Source organism: Vulpes lagopus, chromosome 7, assembly GCF_018345385.1.
Source record: "Vulpes lagopus strain Blue_001 chromosome 7, ASM1834538v1, whole genome shotgun sequence".
Lineage (NCBI taxonomy): Eukaryota > Metazoa > Chordata > Mammalia > Carnivora > Canidae > Vulpes > Vulpes lagopus.
Genome location: NC_054830.1, coordinates 5,774,135 through 5,794,375, shown reverse-complemented (window position 1 = coordinate 5,794,375; position 20,241 = coordinate 5,774,135). Strand labels below are relative to the sequence as shown.

Here is a 20,241-nt window from a genome sequence, read left to right as displayed (position 1 = left end):
GGCAGAGACTAGGCAGAGGGAGAAGAAGGCTCCCCACAGGGAGCCCAGTGTGGGACTCGATTCGAGGACCCCAGGAGACAACCCGAGACAAAGTCAGATGCTCAACCACTGAGCCACCCAAGTGCTCCATAATCCCATATGACTTTAATTTTGATCCTCAACTTGCTCCAGTTTTGGCCACTGGGTGGGCTCTTTCAGCCAGGCCCCTATGGCCTTTGACACGCCCCATCATTGTCAGATGTTCCTTGCTTCTAGCATCATGCATGTCTTTTTCAATTTTATTTTCCTAGAAATTATTTTTTTAAATATTTTATTTATTTATTCATGAGAGACTCAGAGAGAAAGGCAGAGACATAGGCAGAGGGAGAAGCAGGCTCCTTGAGGGGAGCCCGATGGGGACTTGATCCCAGGACCCAGGGATCACGACCTGAGCCCAAGGCAGATGCTCACCCACTGAGCCACCCAGGCATCCCTCCTAGAAATTAATTTTTTAAAGATTATATTTATTTATTTGAGAGACATAGAGCACGTGTAAGGTGTGGGGGGGGCAGGTGCAGAGGACAGAGGGAGAAACAGACTCCCCACTGAACAACATGGGGCTCGATCCCAGGACCCTGAGATCATGATCTGAGCTGAAGGCAGACGCTTAACTGACTGAGCCACCCAGGCACCCCTTAGAAATTAATTTTTAGGGGATCCCTGGGTGGCGCAGCGGTTTGGCGCCTGCCTTTGGCCCAGGGCGCGATCCTGGAGACCCGGAATCGAGTCCCACATCAGGCTCCCGGTGCATGGAGCCTGCTTCTCCCTCTGCCTGTGTCTCTGCCTCTCTCTCTGTGACTATCATAAATAAATAAAAAAAAAAGAAAAAGAAAAAAGAAATTAATTTTTATTGCATTTTATGGATTTGGGGGGAAAAAGTGGTTCTTCACTGGAGAGAATCTGAAAAGCACTTCAAGACCGTCTAGCAGCTTCCTCTGCACTCTCGGCTGCAGTGACCATCCCCTGAGCACGTGGGGCTTGCACCTGCCCTGGGACCCTTGCAGCTCTCTCTGCCTGTAATGCTTTTCCTTCAACTCTTCCTTTTCATCCTTCCTATCTCTGCCTATCTCCCAGCCTCAGAGAAGCCTCCTCCTCCCAGGCTGAAGCAGCCCCCACCCCAGCTGTCTCTAGCGGCGCTCTTGCTTTGTTTTCTTATCTTCCCAATATTTTGTTCCCTGCTGAAATAATCTGCTTGACGTGTTAACATCTCCTTCTAAACGTAAGCATCAGGGCGCCTGGCTGGCTCAGTTGGTGGAGCGTGTGACTCTTGAGCTTGAGCTTGAGAGTTCAAGTCCCATGTTGGGTGTGGGGACTAATTTTTTTAAAAAATCTTAAAAAAATAAAGGCAAGTGTCATGAGGATGGGGATAGGCCTTGGCATGCACAATATATTTTTTTAAGATTCTATTTATTTATACATGAAAGACACACAGAGAGGCAGAGACATAGGTAGAGAGAGAAGCAGGCTCCCTGCAGGGAGCTTGATGGGGGACTCGATCCCAGGGCCCCGGGATCATGACCTGAGCCAAAGGCAGAAGCTCAACCACTGAGCTATCCAAGTGCCCCTGTTTGTTTTGTTTTGTTTTGTTTTTAATTGTGTTTCAGAAAAGTGTCCTGAGAACCCTGGATGTGGTGGGATCTGATAATAATTTCCTTCTACCGAGGCCAAACTTCAGAGAGGCCACCGTGAGACACTGTGTGGGTGGGGAGAACAAAAACAGTGGCCAGGGGCGCCTGGGTGGCTCAGTTGGTTAAGCGTCTGCCTTCGGCTCAGGTCATGATCCCGGGGTCCGGGATCGAGCCCCGCACTGGGCTCCCTGCTCAGCGGGGAGTCTGCTTCTCCCTCTCCTTCTCTTTCTCTCAAATAAATACATGCTTAAAATGAAAAGAAAAAAAAAAAAGAAAGGAAAAAATAAAAGAAAACCAGTGGCCACACTTGAACCCCCATACTATATAGCTCAGTGTGGGTTAGAGGTACAGAGACGGAATCCCAACCATCCTCTGATCTCAGGCCAACTACTGGCCTCATCCAACCCCATTCGAGGGTCATGAATGGTTAGAGACAGCAGGTAGCCTCAGCATGGAAGGGCAGCATAGTGGGTCAGTGGGTGGATCCAGGGGCCTTGGCTCAAATCCTCCTTCCATTCTCCTTGCCGTGTCACTTTGGGGCTCTGAGCCTCAGCATTTCTGTCTGTAAAATGGGTGATACGCTCATGATACTCGGGACACGGTGAGGATGAAATGAGACTGTGCTGGCCATTAAAAGACTCTCAAAAGTTGTTACCTGTTGGTATGACCCCCAAAGGGCACAAATGTGCAGAATTTTGCAGATGACTTTGGGGGGCTTCCTACACCTCCCCAAAACCTAGTCCTGATTCTCGACCTGTGAACTCTCCAAGTCATCCCCACCCCTGGCTTAATAAACCAGAGCCTGTCTGATGAGCTAGGAGGTGTGAGAACCAAAGGAAGCCCCAGGTGAGGGAGGAGGCGGCAGCCCAGGACTAGGGGAGGGCCGGAGGGGGGCTGCAGGGAGGGGGCCACCTCCTGCATACAGGGGAGCCAGTGTGTCTGGTGCTGCCTGGGCCCCCGGAACAGGCCCTCCGGGGCAGGTGGGACCTCGGTTCCAGCCGGCTGTGTGTGGGTGGGGCGGTCTGGCCCAGCCAGGAGTTCCAGTTGGCCCAGTGTGGGGGCTGGGCCTGAGGAGGCCCCTGGCACCTGGGCCAAGGGCACTGTGCCCAGCTCCTGCAGACACCAGTGGACGCCCCCAGGCCTTCCAGCCCAGGACAGGTGGGGGCCTGCGGGTCCCCTCCCAGGGGGGCCGGAAGCCTCTGCTTGTGTGTTTACAGAGCATCCCCCAGGAGTGCGGGCCAGTTCGTGTTTGTCCTTGGGGTCCACGGAGGTCATGAGAACCTTCCCAGAAAAGCAAACACGCGTGTGACCTGGCAGGACACGCCACGCTCACAGGAGTGGCAGCCCATGACAGCACGCCCTTCCTTGCCAGGGTGCCTCCCCAGGCCAGGAGCCCCAGACCCCCCAACAGTGCCACAGATGGAGAAACCAAGGCCCAGTGTCGGGGGAAAGGACGCGTTCAGGTCTTTCGGGGGGATTGGGACAGGAGCTGAGGCACGTGCTTCGCACACGTCAATGTGTGTGTTCAAACAGACACACTGGCCCCTTTGTGCGCCCACACCCACCTCCTGCATGGGCACATCCAGACAGGAGGGCCGACGCCCCAGCTCCCCTCCCTCAGGCACACCCACCCCCTCTCCAGTCACACGCTCGGGACCATGAGACCCACGCCTCGAACAAGCAACGTATATTAAGGGGACCCAGGAATTTCTATGAAGTGTGGGCTCAGGGATCACCATCTGGGAGGGGGGCTGTCTCAGGGAACTGACTTGCTGTAGTGCTTTCTCATATCATAGAACTTTTTCAAAGATTTTATTTATTTATTCATCAGAGACACAGAGAGAGGCAGACATAGGCCGAGGGAGAAGCAGGCTCCCTGCAGGGGGCCTGATGCTGGACTCGATCTCAGGACCCTGTGCCAAAGGCCGACACTCAAGTGCTGAGCCACCCAGACGCCCCATCTCACAGAATTTCTTACAGTCGAGAAAACACGGATTGTTCTGTGCGTGTGCGGGGTGTGTGCTTTGAATGAACCTCCCTCTGTAGTTCTAAAGGCAGAAACTCACACTTACATCCCCTCACGTGGAATTCACGCATTTGGTCTCACTTAGACGTGACACACAAATGCACCTAGGTGCACACAAATGCCTTTACACACCCATAGAGCCATTCAAAACACAACTGCTTACACATGTGAACCCACACACAGTCATAGATTCACCATCAGGCACACCCACAAATGCATTCACAGATGGAGCTAAGTTCAGATACTCAATTTACATTCAGGAAACAGATACACACGTGCCCCTTATCACCCTCGTGCTCACACACAGATCCATGCAAATATCCCCAAAGTCACACAGATGTAAAGAGCAGCTTCACGTACACACGCTCAAAAAGTTGTACATGTCAAGAGATAACATACAAACCCAAACACATATGTGTGCTTGTCATGCACATGCAGTCACACCCGACCACACACACACACACACACACACACACACACAGACATACAGGCCTGCAAAGACAACACAGACCCAAACACGTGTGTATTCTCGATTACACACGGGTCAGAGGCGCATGGCAGATCTCCGGACACCACACCACAACGGAACACACAACCAAATATTAAACAAATACCCACAGAGGGGGCTCAGACGTTTGCAAGTGTCCTCATTTCTCCCCATTCAGCCACATTATCATAGATACAGGTAGTGACACTCCCGCATGGATACACGTGCCCTCAATTTCTTCCCTAGGCTCCTTCACGGGCACTGATCGGAGCCTCACACAAAACACAGGAACATCTCGATGCTCACAAACACTCAAATCTCGTGGTCTCGCAAATCCACCGGCAAACCCCAACCACACACGCACACGCACCACTCCTATATCCTCTGGACGCAGACACCCCCACAATCCAGATTCTTGTGGACACAACACGCATGCACGACGGGGACACACACACACACCCTGGAGTACACTGGTTCGCCATTCGAATCCGCTCAGAGACGCACAGGCCGGTGAGGACACACCCTCTTGTAGGCGCCGAGACGCGGCGGGACACAGGCGCCCCCACGCACCCGCTGGCCGAGAGCACCCGCTGCCTCTGGGCCGCGGAGGACGGGCCCGCATGGATGCTCACGCGCACACGTGAGGGGACACACTCGGGCCAGCACCGCCCCGCCCCCCCCCCGCAAGCGGAGGGTCCCTGCCCGCCCCGGCGCACGCGCGCCCCCGCGCCCCTCCGCAGCCGCGCGCCGCCACCGCAGCCCGGGCCGCCCCACCCCGCGGCGGGGCCAGGCGGGGCCCGGGGACCCGGTCGGGGTCTGGGCCGGGGGCGGGGCGCACCTGGGCTCCGCCCCGGGGCGGGGCCGACGCTGCGTCGCGAGCGCGAGCGGCCGCACCTGGCTCGGCGGCGGCGGCGGCGGCGGCGGCGGCGGCGGCGGCGGGCCCGGTCCGGGTGCGAGCGCGGCGCAGCCCAGCCCAGCCCGAGCGAGCGCGGAGCGGGCGCCCGCAGCCCCGGCGCCGCCATGGTGGAGGCGGCGCCCCCCGGGCCCGGGCCGCTGCGGAGGACCTTCCTGGTGCCCGAGATCAAGTCGCTGGACCAGTACGATTTCTCGCGGGCCAAGGCGGCGGCCAGCCTGGCGTGGGTGCTGCGGGCCGCGTTCGGGGGCGCAGGTACGGGGCCGGGGGCGGCAGGTGCGGGGGGCGGGGCGGCGGAGGCCGGGGCCGTGGGAACAATAGCGCCGGCCGCCGGGGGGCCCCGGGCTCCGGCCCCGCCGCGCCGGGCCTCCGGGCTTCCTGCTCGGCCCCGGCGGCGGACTTTGCCCGCCCGGCTGCGGGAGCGCGGTGGGGGTGGGGCCGGCGGCCCCGATCGGCGCCGGGACCCCGGCGTCCGGGAGCCCAGGTGAGCGGGGCGGGGTCTCCCGGGCGGGCCTGCGCGCCGGGCCCCCCTTGCACACGCGCATCCCGCCCCCGCGAGGACCGTGCCCCCCGCGCCGCCGCCGGGACCCACGCCCCGCGGCCGCCCTCCCTGCGCTGCGGGCGGCGGGGGCAGCTGCGGGAGCCCCTTCTCGCGCCTCCAGGGCCCCGGGCAGCGGCTGGCAGCTGTGACTTATTACCCCCATTTTGCCCAGGAGAAGGGAATCGGCGTGTCCGAGGTCGGCGGGGGTGGGGGCCCAGGTGGGGGGCCTTCTCGCGCTGGGGCAGAGCCTCCACTCGGCTGGCCGAGGCCCACATGGGGGAGGAAGTCAGGCCCCCCAGGGACAACGCTGCGGGTGGGTCCCCGGGGTGCCAGGGCCTGAGTGCGCCAAACCAGGGCCCTAGGGCCGGCCGGCCACTCAGGCCAGAGCTGCGAGCCAGGGCCTGTGACCGGGCAGCCAGGGTTAATTAAGGTCCGGGCCTTCCCGGAGTCCTGGGGGGACGCCTTGCTCTCCCCCCGGCCTGTCCACTGGTCTTGGCACCAGCTGGGCACAGCCCATCCCCCCTTCAGTGGCCTTCCCAGATCAACCTGTTCTGGGTGTGGGGCTCGGGGACAGCTGCCCATCTCCTGGGTCCGCCCAAGCCTGTGTCTTTCTCCCAGCACCCTCCCGTGCAGGGCCCACTCTGAGGCCTGCCTTTCCCCGAGGATCTGCTTGAGGAAGAAAGGAGGCTGGCAGGGAGAGACCCAGGTCTGCCCCAGCCTCTCACGGCCCGGGTTACGTGGCCCTAGAAGGCTTGACTTTGGGAATCAGAACTGGCTTTGAGTCCCGGCTCCACCAGGTTATGGACGAATTAGCCCAGTTCTCTATAAAGCTTCTGTTTCCCCCTCTGTAAAAGAGGGGGGAACTTACCCATTTTGCAAATGACTGGGGGCACCCACTAAGTGCCAGGGCAGGGCTTGGGTGATTGGGATCCCAGTACCCCCTTCACAGAGCTGCTGGAGGCAGACCTCAGATTTCTTCCCGTTGTGTCTGGCAGACAGTGCATTCTAAACGGCTGCTCGCTGTCACTGCTGCCGTGATCAGTAGCGGTATTTAAAAATATATTTTATTTATTTATTTATTTGAGATAGAATGAGAGAGAGAGAAAGGATGAGCAGCAGGGAGGGGCAGAGGGAGAGAGAGAAGCAGACTCCCCATTGAGCAGGGAGCCCAATGCGGGGCTTGGTCCCAGGGCCCCAGAATTATGACCTGAGCTGAAGGCAGATACTTAACCAACTAAGCCACCCAGGTGCCCCAGTAGTGGCATTTTTATTAAGAATATTAAGATTACCGTGGAGCAGAAATTACTGTCCCATTTCACAGAAAGGAAAGTGAAGGTCTCTTGGGACCGGGATGCCCTGACTCACCCAGTTCTGTTCTCACTGAGCCAGCTCCCTGCACTGTCCAAGATCCTCCCTGAGGGTCAAGTGCAGTCCTCCTCCGACCTTCCTTCCCTAGACAGAGGGAGCGGCTGAGGAAGGTGGGAACACCAGGCCCAGAGAGGGAAGTAGGCAACAGAGATCTGCTTGATTCATGAACTCTGGGACTTTTTACCCATGCCCGTTGGGTGCCAGGCTGGTGCTGGGTGCTCAGGACAGAGGATGGGGGTGGAGTTGGGAGAGAGGGGGATGGGACATGAAACCGGATCATTGCTGCTTAGGGTGATAAGGTCTGTGTTGTAGAGGAGTCTGTTAGGGGCAGGAGGAGGAAGTCCCTGAGCTCTGCCTGGGAGGGAAGGAGAAAGGAAGTCTCCCCGAGGAGGGAGGGTTTGAACCTTGAGGGATGCTTTTAGGAGTTCGCCAGAGGGAGGAGACCCGCGTGCAGAAAGGCCTGGGGGTTTGGACCAGCGGGGAGTTCTCAGAGAAGACTGTGCAGGTCCCCGTGGTGGGTGGTGGCTGAGGGAGGTGGGAGATGAGAGAGGCTGGTGGGACAGAGGAGGGCCTCTCAAGCTCTGTGTGTGTGTGTGTGTGTGTGTGTGTGTGTGTGTGTGTGTGGAGGGGGGAATCTGAGGGTGCTGGGGAGCCATGGAACATGTTTGAGGACTTGACAAAATGAGATCAGATATGCAGTTGCCCAGAGGGAAGGCAGTTCTGGTGGCCCGGAGGCACAGGCGCGAGGAGGCTGTGGGAATGCAGGCAGGTGGGCTCGGGGACTCTAACTCAGAGGTAACAAAGGGTGCCATCTCTATGCAAGTTTGGGAAACACCGCACCAAAGTCCCTCATGCCAGAGCATCAGTGTGACCTCTGGGCAGACTGGGTTCATGTCAGCTGGGCCGTTTATTAGCTGTGTGATCCTGGGCAAGTTATCTCAGCTCTCTGGGCCTTGGTTTTCTCATTGGGACCATGGGGCTAAGAGCAAGCGTCCTAAGGGTTACTCGAGCAAATGCATGCAAGGCGGCCGTGGTATAAGTACATGCTAGCTGTGTTGTAGAGCTGGGTGGTCCAGGGTGGTGGCCACAGCCACATGTGGCTGGTCTTCGTTGTGATGTGTTGTAAATGTAAGTGAACTACACCGTGGCCTGATATCTGAAGACTTGATATAAAAAAAAAAAAAGTGAAATATCTCATCCATAAGGCTTTTATATTAATTACATGTTGAAATGATAGTATCAGATATGTATTGGGTTAAATATGTTCCTAGGGTTCCTCGTTTCTACTTTTCTAATGGGGCTACTACAAAGTTTAATAAAACGACGTATGTGGGCCAAACTGTATTTGTCAGACGGCACTACACTATGATAGATGCCTAATAAACATTTTTAGTAGAGAGCGGTGGCTCTCAAGCGGGGGTGGGGTGGGGTGGGGTGGTTTGCCTCTTAGACCTTTGATAGTGTCTGGAGACATTTTTCATTGTCACTACTTAGAGGAGGGTGCTCCTGGCATATAGTGAGTAGAGACCAGCGACTCTGCTGCTCATCTTACAAGGCCCTGGACAGCCTACCCCACCCCCTGCTGAACACAAAGAAGTATCCAGCTGCAATGCCAGTAGTGCCAGGTGTAGGCACACACACAGGTAGAGAGGAAGTGCTTGATGAGCATTAGCTATTGGTAGGCCTGGCTCACGTTTTTTTCATCTTGAAGGTCCTGACATGTCCTGCAGGAAAGAAATTTGTTTAATTTTGCCTGTGGGTGCAGGAAATGAGCTGGGGCTGGGGAGATGCCAGGAGGTTGAAACCCAAGGACTTTAGGTGTTGGGGGAGGTGGACAGGAGGAGAGATGGTGATTTCTCCCTGCAATTTCTCTCACAGAGGGAAGGAACAAGGTACTGAGCAAGGTACTGAGCATCACGGGAGATGCCCAGAGGGCAGTGGGACACAAGGCCTGGGCTGCAGCAGGTGGCAGTGGTCAGATGGCCATGGAAGCCATCATGGGGTGGGGAGTACATATCCACTTACAGGGCTGCCCTGACCGAGCTGTCAGCAGCCTGGCATTGACCGGGCACGTGGGGAGGAGGCCTGGCTTGAGTGGTGGGACAGAGAAAAAGCTGGGAGATGCTGGGGGAGGAAGGTTTCCGGAATAAGGAGGTGCTGGGCAGAGCGCCCAGGCAAGATACGGCCCACAACTGTGCGTTGGAGGGCCGCTGCTGGCCTTGGGGAGGCTGGGAGCTGGGAGGGCAGGAGCCCGGATCAGGGAGGTTGGGATGGGGGTCAGGTGGAAGGAAGGAAGCCTGGAGAATTCTCTTCTTTCAAGGAGCTGCCCTGAGGGGGCAAGAGTGGGCACAACTCTCCACAGGAGTGGAGCATGAAGTGGGGAGGTCAAGTGTGATTTTAGGAGGCGGAGGAGTCGGGGCAGGGAGGGACTGAAGGGGAAGATGCCTGGGTCCTTGTAGGTAAGGGCGGGGCGTCTCTGGGGAGCAGGGCTGTGACGACAGGCACCTGGGGAGGGTCTGGTAGGTCAGGTGCAAACATTTTTAAGCAGCAGAATCCTGCCTCCCGTTCTTTCAGACACACAGAACCCCAAAAGACAAAACTGTTCGGATTGGAATTAAGAGTCGGGGCCTCCCTGGAAGACCCCCACGAGGGCAGGCTTCCGGTGCTGGCCTCAATCACCTCCTCCCAGACCTCCCCAGAGAATCTTCCTGGTGGCTTATTCTGGTCTTTCTCCTCCCCACCCTTGGATCCTGCTTGGGGGCTCCCCCCCACCCTTCCCTCTGCATGGGGCTTCCTCGGACCTCCTCCTGCCCTGCCTGTCTCATTCAGTGTTTTCAGGGGTTCTGTGGCCGCCTCTGCAAGGTGCTCTCACCTCTCTCCTAAGGCCCAGGCCCTCACAGTCAGCCTGTGCTGCCTCACCTGCTGCCCCTCCTGAACCCCCACCTTAGCCCTCTTTCCAGTCACACCTGACGGGCCCGGACGCCTCCCCTGCCTCCACCCTTCAGTCACCAGGTGGAGACCAGTCACCCCCTCTTCCCCCAGAATGTCTGCAGCCTTGCTACCTCCCCCTTCCGTCCCCTGCCAGCCAGCCTTCCACCCCACAGCTCACCCCACCCCACCCCAGCCTCCAAGCTGAGAGAGGGCGTAGAGTCTGCTAAAGGCCTGGCTTTGAATCCCAGTGTCGGCGTGGCCCAGCTGTGTGGCCTTAGGCAGGTTACTTTCCTTTTCTGTGCCTGTTTCTGGAGTTCCTGGTTGTGCCCTGGCTGCTGCTTCCCAGGCTTGTGGGGCGCCCGGGGAGATCGATTATGTGATCTCGTCATTGTTACCGCCCGAGGGTCTGCAAGCCCACCCACCTCCCGGCAAGCCGCTGCGCAGGTGGCCCCCACGCTGCCTCCTCTCCGGTCCCGGAGCCGCCCTCCCCCCGAGGCGCTGTGCTCTCCCACCTCTTGGCCTCTGCTGGTGCAGGCCCCTCCACCCCAGCCTCTTCCTCTGGCGAACTGCTGCACACCTGCACACCTGCGGGCCTCCGCCCAGGCCCCCTAGCCTCCGTCCCGGCGCCGACCTCCCCACGGGTGCGTGGGCCCTGACCCGCCATCACCCCCTCGCCCCACAGAGCATGTGCCCTCGGAGCTGTGGGAGCCCTTCTACACCGACCAGTACGCGCAGGAGCACGTGAAGCCCCCCGTGACGCGGCTGCTGCTCTCGGCCGAGCTCTACTGCCGGGCCTGGCGCCAGGCGCTGCCGCAGCTCGAGCCCCCCCCCAGCCCCTCTGCGCTGCTGGCCCTGCTGGCGAGGAGGGGCACAGTGCCCGCGCTGCCGGAGCGCCCGGTGCAGGAGGCCGACCTGAGGCACCAGCCTATCCTCATGGTAGGCCCCGCCCCCGCCCCGCTCGCCAGGCCTGGCTCCTCCCCAGAGGCCCCGCCCACGGGCCTGGCTCCTCCCCAGAGGCCCCGCCCACGGGCCTGGCTCCTCCCCCAGAGGCTCCACCCACGGACCTGGCTCCTCCCCCAGATGCCCCGCCCACAGGCCTGGCTCCTCCCCAGAGGTCCCGCCCACGGGCTTGGCTCCTCCCAGGGGCCCCGCCCACAGGCCTGGCTCCTCCCCAGAGGCTCCACCCACAGGCCTGGCTCCTCCCCAGAGGCCCCGCCCACAGGCCTGGCTCCTCCCCAGAGGCCCCACCCACGGGCTTGGCTCCTCCCCAGAGGCTCCACCCACAGGCCTGGCTCCTCCCCCAGAGGCTCCACCCACAGCTTGGCTCCTCCCCAGAGGTCCCACCCACAGGCCTGGCTCCTCCCCAGAGGTCCCACCCACAGGCCCATCTCCTCCCCAGTGTCTCCCCTCCAGGCCCGGCTCCTCCCCAGAGGCCCCGCCCACCCGGCCTGGCTCCTCCCAGAGGTCCCGCCCACCAGGTCTGGCTCCCCCCCGAAGGCTCCGCCCACCCGGCCTGGCTTCTCCCCTGGCACTATCCTGGGCCCTTGACATGCTCTAATGGCCCGCCAGAAGTGGTTCTTCCAGCACCTTATCCTGGCTCCTTCCCTGAAGCCCCACCCACTAACCGTGGCCCATCCCAAGCCCCTCCTACTTCAGGCGCCCTGAACCCCCATACCTTGAGGTTCTTCCTCTCCTCCCTCAGAGGCCCGGGGAGCCCCCATCCCTCGCCCTGGCCTCACCCTTCAGCCCTTACCCCCACAGGGAGCCCACCTGGCTGTCATTGACGCCCTCATGGTTGCCTTCGCCTTCGAGTGGACAAAGACACTGCCCGGTCCTTTGGCCCTGGCCAGCTTGGAGCACAAGCTCCTTTTCTGGGTGGACACGGTAGGTGGGGTTAGGCTGGCACGGGCTGGGGGCCAGGACGGCCCGGTGACCTGCGCACTGACCCCACCCTGCTCCCCAGACCATCCGGCGGCTGCAGGAGAAGACTGAGCAGGAAGCTGCCCAGAGAGCCTCTCCCGTGGCCCCTGCAGATGGGGTGGCCCCAGCACAGCCCTCGGTGAGGCTAGGGCGATGGCCGGATGGCCGGACGCGAGGACAGTTGGAGGGCTGGGTGGGCAGGGAAGGGGTGCCGTGGAGGAGGCCATTCCTGCACTGGGGGGGCTGGAGGTGACTCTTTCTCTCTGCCCTCTCCCCCCGCCTCTCCTGCTGCTCCCCCCTCTGCCTCTCTGGCATCAGTGCCCCACACGCTGGTACTGGAAGCTGGTTCCTGTAAGTGGGGCTGTGTCTCCGCCCCGTCTGCCTGCCTTGCTCGTCGCTGTGTCTCTCTGTGTGTCCGTTCTGCCTGCCTGTCCGCTCCCTCTCCTACTTCTTCCCAGCTGTGAGCAGAAGACGAGGGACCCCCGCCCTGGGGGACAGAGAGAACCCCTCTGTAGTCTGAGGGAAGAGCCGAATCTGCTATTAACTCACAGGGCAGACCCCCCACCCCCCAGTTACCTTTCTGGCAGTGAGTTATCAGGAGGGCAGAGCTCCCCGGCTCGTCCATCTCGGCTGAGCTGGAAGCTGAGCTGCTAACACTCCTGAAGGGAGGGCTCTAACCCATCGGATGCGTGGATCCTCACCCCGGTGGGCAGGGCACGTGGAGAAGACCCCCTTAGCCAACAGGAAGACCCTCCAACCCAGAAGAAGGTGGAAGTACCTTCCTAAGACCCCAGGTTCCCTAAGGACAAATCCCAGCTATGGTGGTGACAGTGGTGGGAGGGGCTGTCCATCCCCGAAGCACGAGGGGAAAGTGACCCCTACAAGGGGGAGGCCTTGGGCTGGAGAGGGTCCCCGCCTTTGCTCACTCTGGGGCCTCCTTCCTTCCACTCTTGGGCCTGGGTTGGGGGCTCCTCTCCTTCTGCCTACCTGCTTCCTCTGCATCCCCTCCCCGAGCTGGGGCCTGGGTCTTTTGTGAGGTGTGGGGGGGGAGATCCCCTGCATGGGAGGCTGCTCTGTGGGGTCCCTCCAGGCTGGGAGGAGCTGGGGTCCCCAAAGCCGGCCAGAGCGCAGTCAGAGCTGGATGGCCAGGGCTCATGACAGGGTCAGGGCTATCTCCCCCTCCCCTGGAGGTGTGCTTGGGGGCCCAGCAAGTCAGCACGCCTCCCGCCCCGCTGACGGCCGCTCCTCTCCCCCCCAGCACGCAATTGCCTTCTGTTTGAAGGAGTCGGGGAGCAAACCCCCCATGGTAATGTATCCCCCGCCCCGGGGTCCCAGGAGTCCTGCCCCAGCCCTCGCTGCTGGCCTGGCTGCTCGCAGACACTTCCTTTGCCTCTTGCTGCTGCCCTTCCCCCGCTCCAGGCTGGCCCCACTCTGGCTCTGGGACCCCCAGCTTCACGCCCCCTCATGGCGGATACCCCAGGCCCCCCCACCCAGCCTGCATGACTGCTCACCCGGGGCCAGCCTGACCTCTGGCCTAACTTGGCTCCTGCCCACAGATCCGATACCGCAAGGACCGAGCTGTGGCCCGACGCGCCCCCTGCTTTCCAACCGTGACCACCCTCCAGGATCTGGCAAGTGGGGCCGCGCTGGCTGCCACAATCCACTGCTATTGTCCCCAGCTCTTGCGACTCGAGGGTGAGTGGGTGCGCGTGGGCCACACTTGTCCTTGGGAGCTTGGCACCCAGGCATCCGCCCCAGAGTGGTGCAAGAATTGTGAGTGCATTTTCCAGAACTGGAAGGCCGGGGTGTGAACATTTCTCCCCCTGCCCCCCACCTGCAAGTAGCTGTGTGACCTTACACAAGTGTCTAAACTTCTCTGTACTTCATATAATTCATTCCTGCTACAAGTTTATAGAACTCCAGATCCTGTTTTAGGTGCTGGAGGTCCAGTGAGAACAGTATAGACTGCTCCTGACCTCAGGCAGCTCACATCCTAGTTGGGAGGGAAAGACACTAAGTGAATCCAGAACATTCTGGATGTTAAGTGCTCCAGTGGGGGCTGGGTGGTCAGGAAGAGCTTTCAGATTTGAGTTCCTGGGGGGGACTAATTCTCCAGGTAGTTGGGAACAGATGCAAAGACCTGAAGGAGCAGCTTGTCCTAGTACCGGTATTGTGGAAGGCACCTAGCATGAGGCCCGGCCTGTAGGAGGCCCTCGCTTCCCCGGGGCCCCGTCCTCCTTCCCGTAGAGCTGGGGACCCAGGTCTCTTGTCCCCACAGAGGTGTGCCTCAAGGACCCCATGTCTGTGGCGGACAGCCTGTACAACCTCCAGCTGGTGCAGGATTTTTGTGCCTCCCGCCTTCCTCGCGGCTGCCCCCTGTCCCTGGAGGACCTGCTTTATGTCCCACCGCCCCTCAAGGTAAGGCCGTCCTGAGGCCTCGTGGGCTGAGGCCAGCGTCCCGGGCCACGGCTCCCAGCGGCTGACCCTGCCTTCTGCCTCCAGATCAACCTGGTGGTGCTGCTCGCCGAGATGTTCATGTGCTTTGAGGTGCTGAAACCTGATTTTGTACAGGCCAAGGACCTGCCAGACGGTCATGGTGAGGCCTGGCCCCTGGGTGCGGGGCGGGGTAGGGAGGCCGGGCCCTCGCTCACGTGCTCTCTCTGCTGCAGCGGCCTCCCCCCGGGCCACGGAGGCCTCTCCCGCTCAGAACAGCAGTGGCTGCAGGTACAGTTTCCCTGTTGGGTGAGTCTCGGTGGCCGTGATGGGCCCTTCGTCCCGCTGGGCTCTGCGGCCGGGCTAGGGGAGGCTCTGTTCTCACTCCTGGGAGAGGTGAGCAGGTGCGGGCGGCGGGGCTGGGGGGTCCCTCTGCTGACGCGCGTCTCTTGGCAGTTCTCCTGTCTTCAACTTCCGCCACCCACTCCTGTCACCCGGCGGCCCCCAGTCCCCACTCCGTGGATCCACAGGTGAGGGCAGGGGTACGGCTTGTCCCTGGAGAGACCCCTACCCAGACACGGCCTCAGCAGACATCATGTCTCCTCCTGATCCCTCCACTGGGTCTCCCTCTGGCACCTCAATGGCCCCACGGTGACACTTGTTGACCCCCACAGTGACCCCCAGCTGTCTGTCCACATAATGCCCCATCAGTGACACCCCTGACAGACCCCACTCAGGGACCCCAGTGACTCCATAGTGGCCACTGAGTGACCACTTGCCACCCCTCCCCAGGGTCCCTGAAGTCCTCCCCGTCCATGTCCCACATGGAGGCCCTCGGCAAGGCCTGGAACCGTCAGCTCAGGTGAGCGCATGTCCAGGGCCTGGCCGGTGGAGCAGGCTGGGCAGGGGTGGGGCTGGGGCTCGTCCCAGGGGCTGACCCCTCCCTCCTGCCGCCCAGCCGTCCGCTCTCCCAGGCAGTGTCGTTCAGCACCCCCTTTGGCCTGGACAGCGATGTGGATGTCGTCATGGGAGACCCCGTCCTGCTCCGCTCCGTCAGCTCAGACAGCTTGGGCCCCCCGCGCCCTGTGCCAGCCCGGACCCCCGTCCAGCCACCCCCGGAGCCTGGCGACCTGCCTACCATCGAGGAGGCCCTGCAGATCATCCACAGTGCCGAGCCCCGGCTGCTCCCAGATGGGGCTGCCGACGGCAGCTTCTACCTCCACTCCCCTGAGGGCTCCTCCAAACTGCCGCTGGCTTCCTCCTACCCACTCGAGGGCGCCTCGAAGCCACTGCCCGATGGGCCCACCAAAGTACCCACCTACGTGCCCCACCCCGAGGGCCCCTTGAAACCATCTCCCTGCCCGGCCGGGGAGCTGTCGAAACCGCTGGCCCTATCCGAGGGCTCCCCGAAGGCAGCAGCCTCGTCCCCCGCGGCCGGCAACTCCGAAGTGAAGATGACCAGCTTTGCAGAACGCAAGAAGCAGCTGGTGAAGGCTGAGGCCGAGGCAGGGTCCCCGGCGGCCACCCCCACAGCACCGGAGGCCCTGAGCTCAGAGATGAGCGAGCTGGGAGCCCGGCTGGAGGAGAAACGGCGGGCCATCGAGGCTCAGAAGCGACGGATCGAGGCCATCTTCGCCAAGCACCGCCAGCGACTGGGCAAGAGCGCTTTCCTGCAGGTGCAGCCACGGGAGGCCGGAGGGGACGCAGAGGCGGAGCCGGGCCTGGTCCCCGGTGGGGAGCGGCCGGCGGGTGAGGGCCAGGGTGAGCCGTCCCCACGGCCCAAGGCAGTGACTTTCTCACCCGAACTGGGCCCGGTGCCCCCTGAGGGGCTGGGGGACTATAACCGGGCGGTCAGCAAGCTAAGCGCTGCGCTGAGCTCCCTGCAGCGGGACATGCAGAGGCTCACGGACCAGCAGCAGCGGCTCCTGGCCCCGCCCGAAGCCCCCGGGCCCTGCCCCGCCGCCCGCTGCCTGGGTCATCCCTGGTCCCACGGCGGGTCCCAAAGCCGCCTCTCCCAGCCCCGCTCGGCGAGCCCCAGCTGCCCGGCGCAGCCCCGGGCCCGGCCCCAGCCCGACGCCCCGAAGCCCGAAACACGCACGGCCGGCGGAGCTGCGGCTGGCGCCCCTGACCAGGGTGCTCACGCCTCCCCACGATGTAGACAGCCTCCCCCACCTGCGCAAGTTCTCGCCGAGCCAGGTGCCCGTGCAGACACGCTCCTCTATCCTCCTGGCGGAGGGGTCACCTCCGGAGGAGCCTGTGGCCCGGCCCGGCCTCATCGAGATCCCCCTGGGCAGCCTGGAAGAGCCCACAGCCGAGGACGAGGGAGACGGGAGTCCCCCCGGTGCTGAGGACTCCTTAGAGGAAGAGGCATCTTCAGAGGGAGAGCCCCGGGCTGGGCTGGGCTTCTTCTACAAGGTGAGAGGCCCCGGAGTGGGTGGGGAAGGGCCTGGGGGAGTGGGGTCGCTGGTGGATAATCAGGAGGGCGATAGCCGGGTGGGGGTGGGCAGATGGATCGATGGGTGGGTGGTGGGTAGAGGTACACAGGTGGGTGACAGATGGGGCAGGAGTGGGTGGACAGACAGGGCCGGGGTCTGCCGTGGCACCTCCTCCCTCGTGTTCTCTCCTTCACACGATCTCCACCGCGGCCCTGCCAGTTCCCCATCCTACACCCCGCATAGCACCCCCAGCCCGGGCCAGTGGTGTCGCCTGGACGCTGGCAGTCATGTCCTGACTGGCATCTACTATCCACCCCACCCCTCCATGCCTGGCCGTTTTCTTTCTTTCTTTTTTTTTTTTAAGAGTTTATTTATTCATGATAGAGAAAGAGGCAGAGACAGGCAGAGAGAGAAGCAGGCTCCATGCCAGGAGCCGGACGCAGGACTCGATCCTGGGACTCTAGGATCACGCCCTGGGCCAAAGGTGGCGCTAAATCGCTGAGCCCCCCGGGATCCCCTGCCTGGCCATTTTCAACTGAGGAGCCAGACATCACTCTCACACACACACACACACACACACACACACACACTTAAACTTTTCTGTAGTCCCCCTTGTTCCAGACTGTGGAACACAGTCCCTCTCCTGGCTCTGGGCTCTGCTCACCTGTCCCACCTGCCCTGTCCCCTTCCCAGCTCCACTCCCCAGTCACCCTGGCCCCTGCTGTTCCAGGCCCGCAAGGCTTGTTCTAGCCTCAGGGCTCTTGCACTTGCTGTCCCCTCAGCCTGGAATATCCTCTTCCCCTCCCAACCCTCCCCAGTGAAGCCCGAGTCATTCTCCCGGGCTGCCTGCTGCCTCCTCCGAGAAGCCTGGCTTAGTGCCCCCAGGTGAGGACAGGTCCCTCCCCGTGCTGCAGCAGGCAGCTACTTCTGCTCGGTTAGGCGGCCTTCCTCCCTGGGTTAATTCAGCGCTTGGTGTGAACAGCACCCAGTCTGCCCAGGCACCCAGCATAGGGCTGTGCACAAAGCAGGAACCGACTAAGCGCCTTCGGACCAGTTACAAAAGTGAAAGGAGGGGTGAGTGGCAGGCGGGGTCGACAGAAGTACTAGGGGAGGGACAGCCGCTGGACTCGGTGCCTGTCCTCAGGATGAAGACAAGCCCGAGGACGAGATGGCCCAAAAGCGGGCCAGCCTGCTGGAGCGGCAGCAGCGGCGGGCAGAGGAGGCTCGGCGGCGGAAACAGTGGCAGGAGGCCGAGAAGGAGCAGCGGAGGGAAGAGGCTGCTCGGTGAGGCTGGGTGCTGCCTGGGACCCCTGCCACCAGTGAACCCGTGACCCACCTGACTGCTTGATTAACTCTTGACCTGCAGGCTGGCCCAGGAGGAGGTGACCTCAGGCCCCCCGGCCCCCCCAGCTCCCGTGGCCCCCTCAGCAACCCCAGCCCCTGCTGCCAGGGCCCCAGTGGAGGAAGAGGTGGGCCCCAGGCGGGGGGACTTCACTCGGCTTGAGTATGAACGCAGGGCCCAACTGAAGCTGATGGATGACCTTGACAAAGTGCTGCGGCCGCGGGCTGCGGGGACCGGGGGGCCGGGCCGGGGCGGGCGGAGGGCCCCCCGGCCACGCTCTGGTTGCTGTGATGACTCGGCCCTGGCACGAAGCCCTGCCCGTGGCCTGCTGGGTAAGGACCCTGTAGGGCTGGGGCGTCAGGGATGGTGCCTGCCACACACCCCTTGTCCAGGGCTTATTGAGACCCCCCATGAGGACATGGGGGTGATGGGGGCCTTGGGGGGATGGCCCATGCCTGGTGGACTTCCAAAAGGATATGGGGGCTACAGCGGGGTACGGTGTGCTGGACAGAACCGGCCCAGAGTCCTCTCTAGGGCTTAAGGAATGTGAGGCCCTCTCAGGGCTGTTCAGGAACGAGAGCCTCCTGGGGTGGGGGGGAGGGGGGAGGCTTCCCCACAGCCGGCTGGGCACAGCCCTCTCCCCCGCAGGTCGGGGGAGATCCATCTCAATTGGAGTGTACAGGGTGAGGCTCTCGTGCGGGACTGACCCCACGTTCCCTCCACAGCCTGTGGGGGAGCATACCCCTACCCACCCCCCCAGCCCAGTGGAGGGTAGGGATGACCCCGTGCCCTCTTCTCCCAGGCTCCCGGCTCAGCAAAGTCTACTCTCAGTCCACCCTGTCACTATCGACTGTGGCCAACGAGGCCCCCCATAACCTTGGCGTGAAGAGGCCCACGTCTCGGTGAGTTTCGCGCCGGCAGGTGGGTGCCCTCTCGGTCCATGTGTGCCTTCCACTGAAGGGAGGAGGGCACAGTCCAGTGCATGTGTGCAAGGGGGGCTGCGGCCAGGCCTCAGGAACACGCCTGTGTGCCCGAGCGGGACCAGGTGTCTTACGGCCAGAGTATATACATGGACGTGCACGTCTCCCACTCTGCAGGGTCCTGGGCCCACCTCTCCCTGGTCCCTCTGCCTCTGGGGAGGCTTCCCCTGCCAGTGACCGCCTCCCTGTCCTCCCCTGTCCCCCCACAGGGCTCCGTCCCCGTCTGGCCTCATGTCCCCCAGCCGCCTGCCTGGCAGCCGTGAGCGCGACTGGGAGAACGGCAGCAACGCCTCGTCCCCGGCATCGGTGCCTGAGTACACAGGTAAGCGGGGCCGGAGCTGGCGAGCCCCAGGCCGGCCTGTGCCCCGTGGGCCCCGCGGGCCCCGCTGACCGCCCTGCCCTCTAGGTCCGCGGCTGTACAAGGAGCCCAGCGCCAAGTCCAACAAGTTCATCATCCACAACGCCCTGTCTCACTGCTGCTTGGCGGGCAAGGTGAACGAACCGCAGAAGAACCGCATCCTTGAGGTGAGCCTGCGCCCCGGGCTGGGGGGCCAGCGGGTGGGCGGGGCAGGGGCTCCCTGCCGGCTGGCCAACCGCTTCCACCGCCCAACCAGGAAATTGAGAAGAGCAAGGCCAACCACTTCCTGATCCTCTTCCGCGACTCGAGCTGCCAGTTCCGAGCCCTGTATACACTGTCCGGGGAGACAGAGGAGCTGACGCGGCTGGCAGGCTACGGCCCCCGTACGGTCACGCCCGCCATGGTTGAGGGCATCTACAAGTACAACTCAGATCGCAAGCGCTTTACCCAGATCCCTGCCAAGACCATGTCCATGAGTGTAGACGCCTTCACCATCCAGGGCCACCTCTGGCAGAGCAAGAAGCCCACTACTCCCAAGAAGGGCAGCAGCACCCCCAAGTAGCCTCATCCCAGAGGTACACAGGGCGGGCCCCAGCCGTCGCCCTCCTGGAGGACAGCCTGGAGGACAATCAGTTGGTATTCCTGGGTCTCGTCTGTCCCCAACTTTGTCTGGGTAGGGCTGGAGTCCCTACCCCCTAACTTCTGTCCTGTCCTGCTGTGGGGGCTGAGCTGGGAGGTTCAGGGACTCAGGGCTCAGCTCAGTCTCCTGTCTGTCCTCCCCACCTTCTTGAATAAAATAATTTAGAAAGAGCTTACGTGTTGGCATCTCCCCAAGGCTGG

General features: G+C 61.8%; 1 protein-coding gene across 1 annotated transcript; it reads left to right on the top strand.

Annotated features, from left to right (window-relative positions):
- Positions 1 to 5,109: 5,109 nt before the first annotated feature.
- CAMSAP3 (calmodulin regulated spectrin associated protein family member 3) lies at positions 5,110 to 20,211 on the top strand. The gene is given in 20 exon segments (XM_041764332.1): positions 5,110 to 5,348; positions 10,616 to 10,869; positions 11,695 to 11,817; positions 11,897 to 11,992; positions 12,172 to 12,204; positions 13,112 to 13,159; positions 13,410 to 13,548; positions 14,132 to 14,271; positions 14,356 to 14,449; positions 14,523 to 14,577; positions 14,743 to 14,816; positions 15,079 to 15,148; positions 15,245 to 16,229; positions 16,231 to 16,701; positions 17,866 to 18,005; positions 18,088 to 18,395; positions 18,866 to 18,965; positions 19,253 to 19,365; positions 19,450 to 19,568; positions 19,658 to 20,211. Coding segments are annotated over 20 exon segments (3,816 nt in total). The 5' UTR covers positions 5,110 to 5,200; the 3' UTR covers positions 19,964 to 20,211.
- Positions 20,212 to 20,241: the final 30 nt, after the last annotated feature.